A 15,193-nucleotide genomic window follows, 5' to 3' on the forward strand; every position below is an offset into this window, starting at 1 on the left:
TGTACAATTATGAAGGGTCACGTCATTCCAAGGAAGTCAATAGGCCTTGATATTTATTTTATAAGATTTTAAATGGATATCTATATTATCTATAACACTTACGGACATTGATACATAAACTACATTTAAAGTTGAATTTAGTAATTATATGTATATGATCAAGCAAATCTTGTCAGTAAAAAAGGCGCGAAATTCAAATTTTCTATGAGATGATATCCCTGAGCACCTATATTTTTCAAATTTGCCACCTTTTTCTACTTACACGATCTGCTTGACCAAGTATAGGTATATGTGACGTTCCACGCCAAAAGGTACCTTATGGTGGCTGGCGCTTATACGTCGGATAGCGCCGCAATAATATTGGAGTGGCATTAATAATAGCGTAAGCGCCATAAGGTACCTTTACTCGTGCGACGTCACATATATTATACAGTATACATTTATTACCGTATGTTCCGTAGACGAACTAAAGTCACCGACATAGCTCACCGGATTAGCAAGCTGAAGTGGCAATGGGCAGGCCACATTGAACGCAGAGAAAATGGCCGATGGGATCGAAAAGTGCTCGAGTGGAGACCACGGACTAGGTCCACCCCCAAGATGGACAGACGACCTTGTTAAGGTCGCCGGAAGACGCGGCGTGGGTCGCTTCCAACCGGCACGTATGGAAATCCAAGGGGGAGGCCTATGTTCAGCAGTGGACGTCTTATAGCTGAGATGATGATGATACATTTATTACTACGTTGTCTATTAATTAAATTTAAAAATCTAAGCTGGCAATACAGGTCACAAAACCACTCGTCATTGGTCAATCACGTGTCAATCTCAATAATGTTACCAGAATAAGAAATTATTTAAGAATGTAAAACCATAAGTGAGTTTCCTTATACGTGACACACCTATGATAGCTTTATTTGGCTTGTCTGGCAAAGTAAAGTTATATAAAGTACAAAAAAAAAACGAAACGAATCATCATATTCATTTCCCGAGTTTGTTTTACATAATGGGGAAATGTTTGTTAATAATGGCAACACAGGGTAACCCTTCAAAAGTGTCACTTTTCGATTGGTGATACGAGAAGCCGTGTCGCGTTATTTATGATGGCATAAAACGCGAATTATATTTGCAACTGTGTGCAATAAAGCGATATTTATTTCGCTTATTTTATGTTCCCAACTCTGATGGTGCCGCTTAAACGTGTTGCGTGACCATATCGTTGTGATAAATGGCGAAATTAGTGCATTTGTGTGTGGTTGTGTTGTGAGTGCCAATGGATCGACGATGTTCACAATCGGTCCGGACGCTTGTTTTCGACGATTCAGACTCTGATCCGCCTAAACATGGTCAGAAGAAGGAGCTGTCCTCGACCGCGGTGCCCTCATCACTGAACCAGAGCGCAGAAGGTAAGAGTTATTAAAATATATAAATGTTTTCGGTACCATGTGTACATATGGGTATAGTATAGTATGTTGTTGTATAGCGTTTTCAAGGTTTATCTGTACAGCTGTCAATGTGATTTTAATTGCGAGGGCGTGAGTGAACGAACGCATACGATTGGTCGGTTATTATCATAAAACTTTCGACGCTTACACTATTTTTTTTTCTAAATCAACACTTGCATACTTTGAAACTGTGTCAAACTGCCGCTTGAGAAACCGAGCGAGAGTTATTGTAAAACAGTTCATTGTATTCAAAATGCATTATCATACTGGGTTAGGTTAATTGTCTTAAATTAATGTGGGTAGATAATTTAAAAACAAACTATGAGTAATACCTTTTTGAAACCAGTTTTCTCCTTATGTATGACAGAGACAGGCCTTATAGGGTGACCTTGATGAAATGGGGCCAAGAGTATGTTTCTAAATGAACCAATATAGATTGATATGACAGTTTATTTGCTGGCAGGTTCTGGCAATGTTACAATTGAAATATCATGTGTCCTATTTAATCATGAGTATTATTTGTAGCTTGTGGTCTGTATTTTGTTTGTGTGAGATTTAGTTTCTGTTGCAATACATTAATATTTCTGAAACATAGTCATACAGAAAATTAAAGAAAAACTGAATAAAAAAAAAAACTAAATTTATTTTTTGCAAATTTCATTTAAAAAATCTACAAAATGTTTATTATTAATTATAAGGGTACTTTCTTTTTTACATGGTATGGAGTTATGGACATCTATAGTTCGTTTTTTTAGCATTAGAAAGAACTTGAAAGAAGGTAAGCGATCTTGACATGTCTTTTAATTGAAAAATGCTTTAAAAAAATCAATAACTATTACTTATGAAAGCAGAAGAACATAAATGATTGTATTAGATTCATCATTGTTACATATTTGCTGTAACTTATTTTTAAAATGTGTTTTTCAATTAAAAGACACATCAAGATTGTTTACCATATTTCTAATGCTAAAAAAAACGAACTATAAAAAGCAGTATTAAATATACCAATGATATTGATAGTTGATAACTGTCAACATCTTATGGGGCTTGGTAGGAATGTGATATTTATCTGAAAAATTATTGATATGGCAAAATACCTGATTCATATCTGATAATATTAAGTATATAAAAAATATTATTCACAATTTAATAATGTAAACAATAAAGTACATTATGATACATGTGAAATATAGGAATTTCGCAACAAGTGGTGATAAATTTAAACTTGACCAAAGGGAGTTTTTTAAATCAACACAAGTTGCGAATTACCTATTCACCACGGCTTGGAACCGTTTTTTTTAAACCCCGAAATAGGCCAATATTTTGAATTAATTTATGCGCTACGTGGGACTGAATCATGTATTGCCCAAAGCAAACTGTTCGGCATATTGTTTTGGAGTGCCCACTTACAAAGTACGACGGCCCAGTGGAAGATTTTAAGACCATAACGAGTGCAGCCATCACCTACTTGGAAAAATGTAGATTTAGATTATAAATTAACTGTGTAATGAATGAACAGTGTAATGTAAATGCCATACGATAAATAAAATAAAAATCATGTATTTAGGTAACAACTTTGTATTATTAGGTTGTCACATTAAAAATTAAATAATAAAACAAAGAACGTAATAATACCGATATTTTTGTATGGAGCAAATACTGGTTTCCAACCCCTGCTATTCACACACGTATGATACAACGTTTTATAGTACATATGGCAATTAACATTTTTCGATATAGTTGCGTTATTAGTTAATTATCGTACTAGTGCGGTAATTTAGCACCATAATGTACTGCAAACAATTATAGAGCAGTCTGAATTAATTTTGCACTAAAAAGAACTTTGAAATCACAATATCTTAAGTATTTCATTGTATCTTCTAGAAGATACAATTATTATTTTATTATTATTACGAGCCCATTGTGTCCCACTGCTGGGCAAAGGCCTCCCCCCTCTTCTTCCATTCTTCCCGATTTTGAGCTGCATCTGGCCAGTCTCTCAAAAAGGAGTCTAAGTTATCCCGCCATCGCCGACGAGGTCTGCCGCATCGATACAATGCAAAAAGAAATAAACAGAAGGATTACAAATAGCTGGAAACGATTCTGGTCTTTGAGCGAAATTATGAAGGACAAAGACATGCCCATCAAAGAGAAAAGGAAGGTATTTGATACGTGTATCCTCCCATGCTTATCGTATGGATGTCAAACATGGGCACTGACCGAACAACAACTAAACAAAATAAAAGTGTGTCAAAACGGAATGGAGAGAAGTGTTCTAGGAGTAAAACGCAGAGATAAGGTTAGTCTACAAATTATAAAGAATAAAACTAAATTCAAAAACATCCAATATGTTTACAAACGATTAAAGTGGAGATGGACAGGGCATATGTTAAGGGAAAGAACAGAAAAGTGGACAAAAATAATAACGGAATGGTACCCGAGGGACGGGACAAGAAAAGAAGGAGGACAATTTAAACGTTGGGAAGACGACATAAGAAAGATAGCTGGCCCTACATGGAGACGAACTGCAAAAGACAGGATAAAATGGAAAGGTTTAGAGGAGGCCTATGTCGAAAGACAAGCTGTAAAAAGGAAGAAGCGAAAACCGGTTGCCGATTCACTTAGTTAAGGAATTAGATATAAAATATATAGTGTAGTATAAAAGAAACATAGTGCAACTTAATACTTATATTATTATTATGTTACACAGCAATAAAGGCTTATTTTATTTTTTTATTTTATTTTTTTATTTATAAGTATTTCAAAATGTTGTTTTAAAATGAGTGTGGAACTTTGTATGCATGGGGCCAGATAGGTTTGTGTAACTCTTAAGTCTGCCATTTGTACTGAGTATGCACTGGCTAGTGAGAGTGACGATCGTGAGCTCTCAGGTGGCTGAGACCTGAAAGCTCACTCTTGTACTATGTAAATAAATAAAAGCCACTAGAAAAGCTGTAGAATTGTTTTCATTCCATTTATAACTTTAACTTTAATAAGTTTTTGGCAAAAATTTCATTTTTGGTACAAGCTTTTATCGTTCACTGTACTTTTCTTACGACAGACAACTTATACTCGTCAAGACGATTCTAAAAATCCCTACCACAATTAGGTTGCGTTGTTTCATCACAGAGTTCCTATGGCCACCTCCTGTCTCCATCATCAGACCAGCTCGATGGTACCATAATATTGCATTGTCATCGGATCATGCCTGCAAAATTTCAGCTCAATCGGAAACCGGGAAGTGGATCAAATTTAACTTGCAAGATTTGATTACAGACCGACAATGGTCAGGTGAAACTAAATAAAAGCTTGTAATATCAATTGTAATGTCAATAACCAGTAGGTATTTAAAGACCTCTCCATTTGGAGAGATCCAGATCCTTGGCAAAAGAGGCCGGGGCAGACCACAAATGTGTTGGGAGGAAGACTTAAAAAGAACAGCCGGCACAGACTGGATGGCAAAAGCCCAAGACAGGGACCAATGGCCAGCAATGGAGGAGGCCTTTACCCACTAGGGATTCATTAGTAAAACACATATTATAAGTCATAGTTTTATTTTCAATTTTTTATGTAAACAGTTTACAATGAATGAAGGGCTTTTTTATTCTTTATTTAAAGACCAATTAACATGTGTTTTTGATTGTACAAGTAAAATTATCAACTTTCATGTTTGCACGCTACTTCCTATTGACACATGCGTGTAGCCGTATCCTTATGCAGCACAAAACAAGGATGTTTGTATTCCGTAAAGAACAATGAGTGTTTTGGAAAAGTGCTTATTGCCTCTGGAAGTTTATGCCTAGGTTTTGTAACCAAAACGTCCAAAACATTAAGTTAACGTCAAGGTTAAACTTTCGGTATTCTTCTGGGCATATTATAATGCACGCAAATGTTATAATTCCACCGATATAAAATGAATAGCTTTTTAAACGAAAAATATGTAAGTGGAATCAATTTTCGGTTTTCTTAGTTCATTTCTAGGGTTCCGCACCCAAAGGGTAAAAACGGGGCCCTATTACTAGATAAGACTCCGCTGTCCGTCTGTCTGTTCGTCCACCTGTCTGTCACTAGGCTGTATCTCATGAACCGTGATAGCTAGGCAAAATTTAAAATTTTCACGGATGATATCTGGTGCCGCTATAACAACAAATACTAAAAACAGAATATAATAAATATTTAAGTTGGGCTCCCATACAACAAACGTGATGTTTTTGGCGTTTTTTGCGTAATGGCTGCGTGCGCGAGTCCGACTCGCAATTGGCCGTTTTTAGGGTTCCGTACCCAAAGGGTAAAACGGGACCCTATTACTAAGACTTCGCTGTCCGTCCGTCCGTCCGTCCGTCCGTCTGTCACCAGGCTGTATCTCACGAACCGTGATAGCTAGACAGTTGAAATTTTCACAGATGATGTATTTCTGCTGCCGCTATAACAACAAATACTAAAAACAAAATAAAATAAAGATTTAAATGGGGCTCCCATACAACAAACGTGATTTTTGACCAAAGTTAAGCAACGTCGGGAGTAGTCAGTACTTGGATGGGTGACCGTTTTCTTTTTGCTTTTTTTCCGTTTTTTTTTTGCTTTATGGTACGGAACCCTTCGTGCGCGAGTCCGACTCGCACTTGCCCGGTTTTTTACATAATTAACGAAAAATTTAAAAACTGATGTCTTAACCACTGTTTCATAAATTCTTGAGTTCGTATTAAGTAAGATTCGATGTGATGAATGTTACTTCTATATGAATTATTTTTATCACATATTGACCATGTACAGTAGGACCTTGCGGATCTGAATGGGTAAAAAAACCAACCATTGACGGATTACAGTAATGGGCAATTTTTTTAAACACTTAAATAGATGAAAAATAGAAAATATGTAATTACATACTTTCATGAATTTCATGAACCAATGGCAGTGAAGTAAAATTCTACTTTATATTTTCACACTTCATTTCGAAGGCACTGTTAGGCAGAGAAGAAAATTTAAAATTTCGTATCTATCAAAGGCATTGAGCCCGCGAGGAGACCGTCCGGATTACAGGGATCACCGGATTAGCAAGGCTCTACTGTATATACATACCTAGATAGCCTACCTAGTTTATCTACCTAGATTTATAACTGTATCTATGACCTGTCGGACATGTTATAACAGTGCACTATACCTACCTACCATTACCTATCACCACAGAATAAATAATAGTACTAGGTACAGAAGATTCACTCTCTAACAAAACGCGTCTATCACGATCAGCACAGATATGGCCGCTAGGTGGCGACAGCGCCACGCGCGGCTTATGGCAAACCCCAAAATTGGGGTCGAACGGATGTACTTTTAGCTACCTGTAGCAAAGCGAGGAAATCGCGGAGTGAGCCACGCCTGCTATCACTATCTATCTACCACGATAACGGCCGTCATATGACCAACCGATAACATCGCATTGTATCGATCTATTTACCTACAGCTACCTAAATCAAAACATTTTATCTCGACCATATCACCAGTCTAACTTGTCCTCTCGTCCCGTAGTAACTATGCGTTGTGGTAGCTCACACTTAAAATGGTCAACAGAGGCACTGCACCCAATATGCCCAGTATGACACACGCTCGCTTATCGGACGACCCCGGATCCTGTATCAGATACATAAAGTACATATTTATAGACTGCTATGTAACTATTTACCATTACCAATATGGGGTCATCCATTAATTACGTCACACGAATTTCTAGGTTTTTTGACCCCTCCCCCCCTCCTTGTCACACTTGGTCACATTTGGCAAACCCCTCCCCCCCTAGTGAGACGTCACATTTTTTCTACGAAATCGCAAAATCGAATGAAGTAAGTACCTAAGTATTATTAATATTTTTGACGATATAAATATTAGTAATTTTATAACCCAAAACTGCTTAGGAAAGAAAATTAAACGAATAAAAACGATTATCGTTTTAAAAACTTGTTATTTAAATGTACAGCGAATAGAATAATTTAAATAAATTTTCGGTTACTGATGAAGTTAAAGTGACGTCCCAAAGTTTGTGACTCCCCCCTCCCCCATGTCACAATATGTCACATTTTCTTAACCCCCTCCCTCCCCCTAAACGTGTGATGTAATTAATGGATGACCCCTATGAAAGCCGCTAGGGATCTCAAGTTATAGTGAAAAGGTACGAAATTTATTGACAGAAATGGCTTCTTAAGTCAGTTGAGGTCAAATGCAAAATTGAATTGTGTTACTTTTATTCTCGCACCATTTTTATTACATCTCTGTTTAACCCTATGGTTGACTGGTAGAGAATGCCTTTAGGCATTAAATCCACCATTTGTACATTTTATTTTGTATTTTGTTAAAGTAAAGTCGTTCAGTGACAGATCCAGGTGGTTTTGTATTTGGTTGGTCAATCAATAAATGTTATAACTACCCGAAAATGTACAAATTATTTGTTTACTTTTATTTGAGTACCTAAAAATACAGAGTATAATACAAACTCAATATAATTATATTTTCCATTTGGAACGAGTTTTTCCACCTTGATTTCCCCTGACGCTTCTGACTCATACGTCACTCTCTCTACAACCGAAACGGAATATATTGTCTATATAGCGTAGACAGACATAAGACCTTTTTCCACTAAACATTTCTCATATCTAATAGTCACGTTCTAGTCCTATAGAAGCTTTTAACTAATTCAAGCACGCTAACTAACAGTTTGATAAAGTAAATAGTAAAAACTGGGCAAGGGCGAGTTGTACAAAAACCGGGCAAGTGCGAGTCGGACTCGCGCACGAAGGGTTCCGTACCATAATGCAAAAAAAAACTAAAAAAACAGCAAAAAAAAAACGGTCACCCATCCAAGTACTGACCACTCCCGACGTTGCTTAACTTTGGTCAAAAATCACGTTTGTTGTATGGGAGCCCCATTTAAATCTTTATTTTATTCTGTTTTTAGTATTTGTTGTTATAGCGGCAACAGAAATACATCATCTGTGAAAATTTCAACTGTCTAGCTATCACGGTTCGTGAGATACAGCCTGGTGACAGACGGACGGACGGACGGACGGATGGACGGACGGACGGACGGACAGCGAAGTCTTAGTAATAGGGTCCCTTTTTACCCTTGGGTACGGAACCCTAAAAAACAGTTTCCTTATTTTTCAGTGACGGTAAAAAAATATTCTTATCCGTATTACCGTCGAATCGAATAATGATTTTAATATAGTCTAGCCTCCGCTCGCGGACAGTCGGTTAGAGTTAGACCAAGAAAAGTCTGCAGCGATTTTGATAGCCCACGCAGTGCAAGTGTTATTTTAAACGTCATAATTTCATAGAAGTTTGACGTTTAAAATAACACATGCACTGCGTGGGCTATCAAAATCGCTGCAGACTTTTCTTGGTGTAACTCTATTTCATCGAAATCCGTTCTGACGTTTTTTGTATAAAGGGAATATACACAAAAATTGACGTTTACAATTAAAGGGGCCCACTGATTAACAGTCCGCCGGACGGTATCGGTCTGTCTGTGTGTTGTTCAGAACTGTCAAAATTTTGTTCTAACTGACAGGTCGATACCGTCCGGCGGACTGTTAATCAGTGGGCCCCTTTACAATCCATTGACCATTGATTTGACTACTTACTTTTTTTTAGGTATAACTATTTGAATAAGTCGGTCTAAAATTAAGATTTATGAGTCTATAACCATATGTGTTACGTACAGTATATGTAGTACCTAAGTACAGTACACCGCTTAGTTGCAATCTTGTTTACATAGCAACTTGTACGACTTATGCGCTTATGACGTAATATAGCGAGTATAGTGGCAAGTCATATAGGGAATTTTAAAGTAGATTTTAATAGCAACATCAGCAGTAAACACCATTATCAAGAACATTATAGTGTTACGTAAAAGGGCATTGCTGAGCAGTTTATTTATATATTAAATCACATTTACAAACAGGTATCGCTAATTAATTTTATTACCTTTATTAATAGGGTGTCGTACCCAAAGGGTAAAAACGGGACCCTATTACTTAAGACTCCACTGTCCGTCTGTCACCAGGCTGTATCTCATCTCATGAACCGTGATAGCTAGACAGTTGGAATTTTCACAGATAATGTATTTCTGTTGCCGCTATAACAACAAATACTAAAAAGTACGGAACCCTCGGTGGCCGACTCGCACTTGTCTGGTTTTTTTACCGACGTTTCGACACAGGTTTCACTGGTGGTGGTGGTTCGCGATAGACCCGGTTGTAAATGTGATTTAATATATGTACAAAACGCTAAAGTTTTAAACAGTTTATTTTTAACCTCGGGACAAGTAAATATGCGAAAATATATGTCAGATCCGTTTAGTCTGGTGGACAACATCTTTAAATTTTCTCTTTACATTCGCTTAAATGAGATGAAACGTTTATAATTATAATTAAGTGTAGGTATATTAGAAAGTGGCAATTAGACCATTGTTTGCCTCGAGCCGCTAATTGCTTAACGAGTTGCCATTCATTAATTTAATGCAGTTCACACCTGTTATAATATTTAGTGGAATACTAACATTGTAATTGGACGAAGTTTAGTGAGTTTATAAAAATACGACATCTAAATAAAAAATACTCACGAATAATATGTATAACGCAAATCGTTTCTTGCCTGCAATACAGAGTTACGGACACTTAGGCACCAATTTTTTTTAAAGGAAACTTAACTTTATTATTTTTACTTATGATTCAATCTCCAATAATCATACATTTTGAGATGTGCATGTACAGCAGGCAGGGGACGAAATGAATGTCCAGAAAAAGTATACATAGCAGGCAGGGTACGAAATGAATGTCCAGAAAAAGTATACATAGCAGGCAGGGGAAGAAATTAATGTCCAGAAAAAGTATACATAGCAGGCAGGGGACGAAATGTCCAGAAAAAGTATTAGGAGAACAGACACCTAAAGGCGTTAATTTAGCAACTCTTTTCGAAGCCTATGTTAAATATACAATAAATATGAATATAATCATACGTCGATCAAAAACAAGATACTAGTTGTCAAACCATCAGTAATATCATTACGTAGGCTGACTAGCAAGGTTCTCATCCACTATGTTGCGTAATGCAATCCTTATGCAATGCGTTTTGGACACAATTTTATTAGTAGGGTTGTCAGCTACTGTGTCTAGGCACACAAAAATAATAGTAGAGAAGGAAAGAGCTCTAAAGAAAGAGAAGAAAGAGTATAAGTGTTACTAATAGGGTTGTCACAAATACTACGTCTAGGTTTACAGGTTACGTTCAAAATTGGATGCTAATTAAGCATAATTTGATTATTTTTAATTGCAGCTTCATAAATAGGGTTGTCAATTAAACAATATCTACGACATGTTCGGAAAACCCCTCTATAATCACTTAAGTAATTTAAAATAATATATAGGCCTTCACCTTCATATGAGTAAGGTTCGTGCATAAAAATAAACCTAAAACTGGATAATTAATAATACACCACTGAATATATAAAATTAAGTACTTTCTTTTTACCTTATGTTTTCCAAAACTGTGTACTTAACTTTTATTACTTGCATGAAATAAAAGGCTTTATATTTTATTTAAATAAGTAAAATTGAAAGTCAAGCGCAGACATCGTGATCTGACTGACGTTCTGAAATTCGTCTTCGCTTACTAAAGTAGTTTTCGATCATTAGGCATAAATGCATCATCGAGTTTAAATTCTGAACGGAGTAAATCGAGCGTAATGCTGACAAGTGACAAGTGACAATGTCAGGGCATGACGACGTGTCGTTGACATTACTCTCCTGATGACAGCAGTCTCTATACCTAGTGGAACAAAGTCATTTAAATAAATGCATCCCAATAATTTCGTAATGTTTATTGATTGTTTCTTATGCATGGTGGAATTAGTGGATGCAAATAACTTGACCGACTATAACCAAGTATTACTGACTGCATTATGTTACGAGTCATTATTACATCAACAAGTCTATATTTTTACGCCGCTACGTTTAAAATTAATTACCTGCGCAGTATGTTGTCTGGCGATAATATACTTTATTTTAAAAGAATAATCATATTAATACAATATTAAAGCTAAAGGCGGCAGCATGGCGTATATATAAATTTTTTTTTCTAATAATTGCCAAAATGATGAGGTGACAACCCTGACTGTTTCAGTCAACATTTAACCTGTCAAACGAGGTCCTTGCGTGGTTGAGATCTGAGTTAGGACGAAAATGACGGCCTTTCAAACCGGTTGCTGGCAAGCTAAGCTGGCACGCTCCTCGGACACGCCCCCGCATTTTATATTGCATACTAAATTATGTTAAAATAATTAGAAAACCAAAACCGGGATGCGTGGAAAGGGAGGAGGGAGGCCTTTGCCCAGCAGTGGGACACTCTAGGCTCATATAAATAAATATAAATAAATAATTAGAAAAAAAAATGTCTATTAATCATAACGATCACTATGAAAACTTGAAAAGGTCTATGAAAAAAATGAAAATAAAATGAAAAAAGTTTGTTGTATAAATTGCTGTCAGATATCAGCACATGAATATATATTTTATTCAGAAAAATTACTTCTAAATATCCTTAAGTTCACAAAAATCCTCATAGACACCTCACGCTGTTATGGACGGCCCTAACACAATTACGCATTTAAACATAATACCTATTATACATATGTGACGTTATCTATGAGAAGGGACCTTATTGTTGATGGCGCTTACGCCATTATTAACGATCCTTCGATATAAATACATCGACAATAACTGACAATAAGGTCCCTTTTCATAGATAATGCCCCATATTATTATTTCTGTTTGGCTACGAGTACGAGTTATACATATAAAAAAAAACTATTAACATGGCAGAAACGTACCTTCTCAAGCCAAATTACCTAACGGTATTCTCATTACAAAACGCAAAAAAAATTGTAATAAAATTCGCACCTCACTCGTTCTAGGACACATTTACAGTCTATTATAAAGTTCTTCGGCGTTTAGAAATTATTGAAGTAAAAAACTTGAAGCTCTTTTCAGAGATTTTTTCGTCGTATAATGATCGATCTATCTGCAAAGTTGGCATCCGTACTTATTTTGATAAACACATATTTAAAAAAAACATATTTGGATATACATATGTATTGCTTAATCAAGTCTTGTATCTTGTCCCTATTGGAAAACCGTTTACAACTAGGTAATAATATTTTGAATTAGAAATAATAAAGTATGGTTACTGCTTTTTATATTATTTTTACGAAAATATGTCAGATGTGCATATTTTTGAAACTCCTCCCAGTTTAGGTACTCTTTCTAGTTCTAAACACTAAAAATATTCGTAGCACTTTAATAGATTTTTCATCACACTCGCTCAGTAAATGTGCAATTGCACAAAAAGCGTTCTCCCTAGGGAGTTATGAAGTTTCTAGTGCCATAATTAACAGTTTTTTGTCTTTATACTTAATGTTTGTATCGCAAGTGTGATGAAAAACATTGTGCGTAACTCAGGGTGTAATAATATTGCAAATTCGAGTGTATAAATCGCTCCGGCAAGCCGTCGCTATTTAACTTACTCTCTTTGCAATATTCAACTTACGCCCCATGTTGCACAATGTACTATTGGCTTCAACTCGAATCACTATATAGGTTTATTACGCTTCCCGAGATTCTCACGAATATGAGACTAAGATCGTAACCACGTATTAATCCAGCGTGAAGGGCGGTTTACAATCTAGAACAAATCGTGCGGTTACTATAAATATCTACACGATTTAGAACCCTACTCCCCAGACTTAGGGTCTAAAACTCAAAACGTAGGTTATAGTCATGTCACGGCCATAGTAATGGGCCGTGAGCTAGAAATTATACAAATTCTGTTATAGTCCACATTTGATTTACCACATTTTGACACTTATCGGCTACATTTGAATTTGATACACTTATTGCGACCTAGCTCTAAAAACTACGTTGCTATGATGCAGGGGTTCATTTTCGCTTTCATCATTTTACTTTGCCAGTACCTCCTGAAACCACCAATGAGTACCAATGAGTTTTTCGGAACTTATGTACGAAATATCATTTGATATTTACCCCTAGCTTTTCGGTGAAGGAAAACATCGTGAGGAAACCTGCATACATCTGCGAAGAAATTCATAGGTGTATGTGAAGTCCCCAATCCGCATTGGGCTAGCGTGGGGACTATAGCCCAAGCCCTCTCGCGCATGAGAGGAGGCCTGTGCTTAGCAGTGGGACGTATATAGGCTGAAATGATGACGATGATGACCTCCTGAAACCTGACAAATTTTTTACATATTTCACAATATATTCTGAATTCTGAACTTTAAGACTAACAAAGGTTCAAAAAAAAAACAATACAACTGCTCTTGGAACTCAGAGGAATAATAACTAATGTAAGTAATGCTGCCAGCATTCTTGGCACTGTGCCCCAGGGACCCTCTTAGATATAGATTTTTAGGTATTTTTTTTTAGGTTTAGTTTTAGTTATATTTTTTTAGGTATTAGTTTTAGTTTTGTAGGTAGTTTTAATTTTAGGTTACTTTTTATTCTAAGTTTGTTATTAATATTGTAAACAGACACTCTTAGTAAGTAAAATTATGATGCTATTAGTAAGTACCTAAGTGCTTATATTGGTTAGAATGCCCAGAATGCATTTTTAATTAATATACTAGCGACTCGCTAGTATATTAACGAGTATCTACGGTTATTGGATGAATGTCTCAAATTTAAACACTAAATTCAGAAACCAAGCTATAGTTCGTTTTTTTTAGTATTAGAAATTAAGTAAACAATCTTGATGTGTCTTTTAATTGAAAAACACATTTTAAAAATAAGTTACGGCAAATACGTAACAAATTATGAATCTAATACGATCACTTATATTCTCCTGCTTTCATAAGTAATAGTTATTGATTTTTAAAAAGCGTTTTTCAATTAAAAGATATGCCCCGATCGCTTACCTTCTTTCAAGTTCTTTTTAATGCTAAAAAAACGAACTATAGTTGCCGACTTTTACCTACAACACCAATAAACAGCAATTATTTTATGACATTTAAGAGTCAGATAACAAAAACAGATGTAGAAACACAATAGCATCACCCACCCGCCGTGTGTGAAAGGGCACACGCTCCAGTTACCGTACAGTCAGCAGCAGAAGTTTCTAAGCGGGCGAGGTGTTCAAAATTACCTTGACACGCTCTTATTCTCTTAACAAAGTCGCGTCAAGATCATTTTGAACACCTGGCCCGCTTAGCAACTTCTGCTGACTGTACACACGAATGGCAAGAGGCGAGGCAAGTAGGTAAAGGGGCCCACAGATTACCAGTTCGCCGGACGATATCAGCCTGTTTGCGAGTAACTGACAGGCTGATATCGTCCGGCGAACTGGGGCCTATTTCTCGAACGATATTAGACTAATATTATTAGTGTGTTGCTATGGAAACTCATAGTATTTGACAGTTCATGGACTAATAATATTAGTCTAATACCTTTCGAGAAATGGGCCCCTGGTAATATGGGCCGCTTAAGTCACACAGAATGGTACCATAGTCAATTTAATTTACCAACTCAGTGATTTAGGTACTAAAACTCCGCAAATTTTCAAGATAAGCATGACCCACCCCCTGGGCTGGGCCTGGACAACATAACATAAGCTCCGCCCCCTCTTTCCCGCCGTTTAGTGGTCTTCAAAAAACTAGATAATATCTGAGAAACTCATTAATGCGCGTTTTCCCAGAA

General features: G+C 36.3%; 1 protein-coding gene across 1 annotated transcript in view; it reads left to right on the top strand.

Annotated features, from left to right (window-relative positions):
* Positions 1-1,063: 1,063 nt before the first annotated feature.
* The window catches only part of LOC134675580 (microtubule-associated serine/threonine-protein kinase 3), a 102,211-nt gene continuing 88,081 nt past the window's right edge, over positions 1,064-15,193 (top strand). The window contains exon 1 of the mRNA XM_063533881.1: positions 1,064-1,403. Within this exon, the coding sequence (XP_063389951.1) occupies positions 1,271-1,403 (133 nt within the window). The 5' untranslated portion in view covers positions 1,064-1,270. The remainder of the gene's footprint in view (positions 1,404-15,193) is intronic.

The sequence above is a fragment of the Cydia fagiglandana genome, chromosome 22, assembly GCF_963556715.1.
Source record: "Cydia fagiglandana chromosome 22, ilCydFagi1.1, whole genome shotgun sequence".
NCBI lineage: Eukaryota > Metazoa > Arthropoda > Insecta > Lepidoptera > Tortricidae > Cydia > Cydia fagiglandana.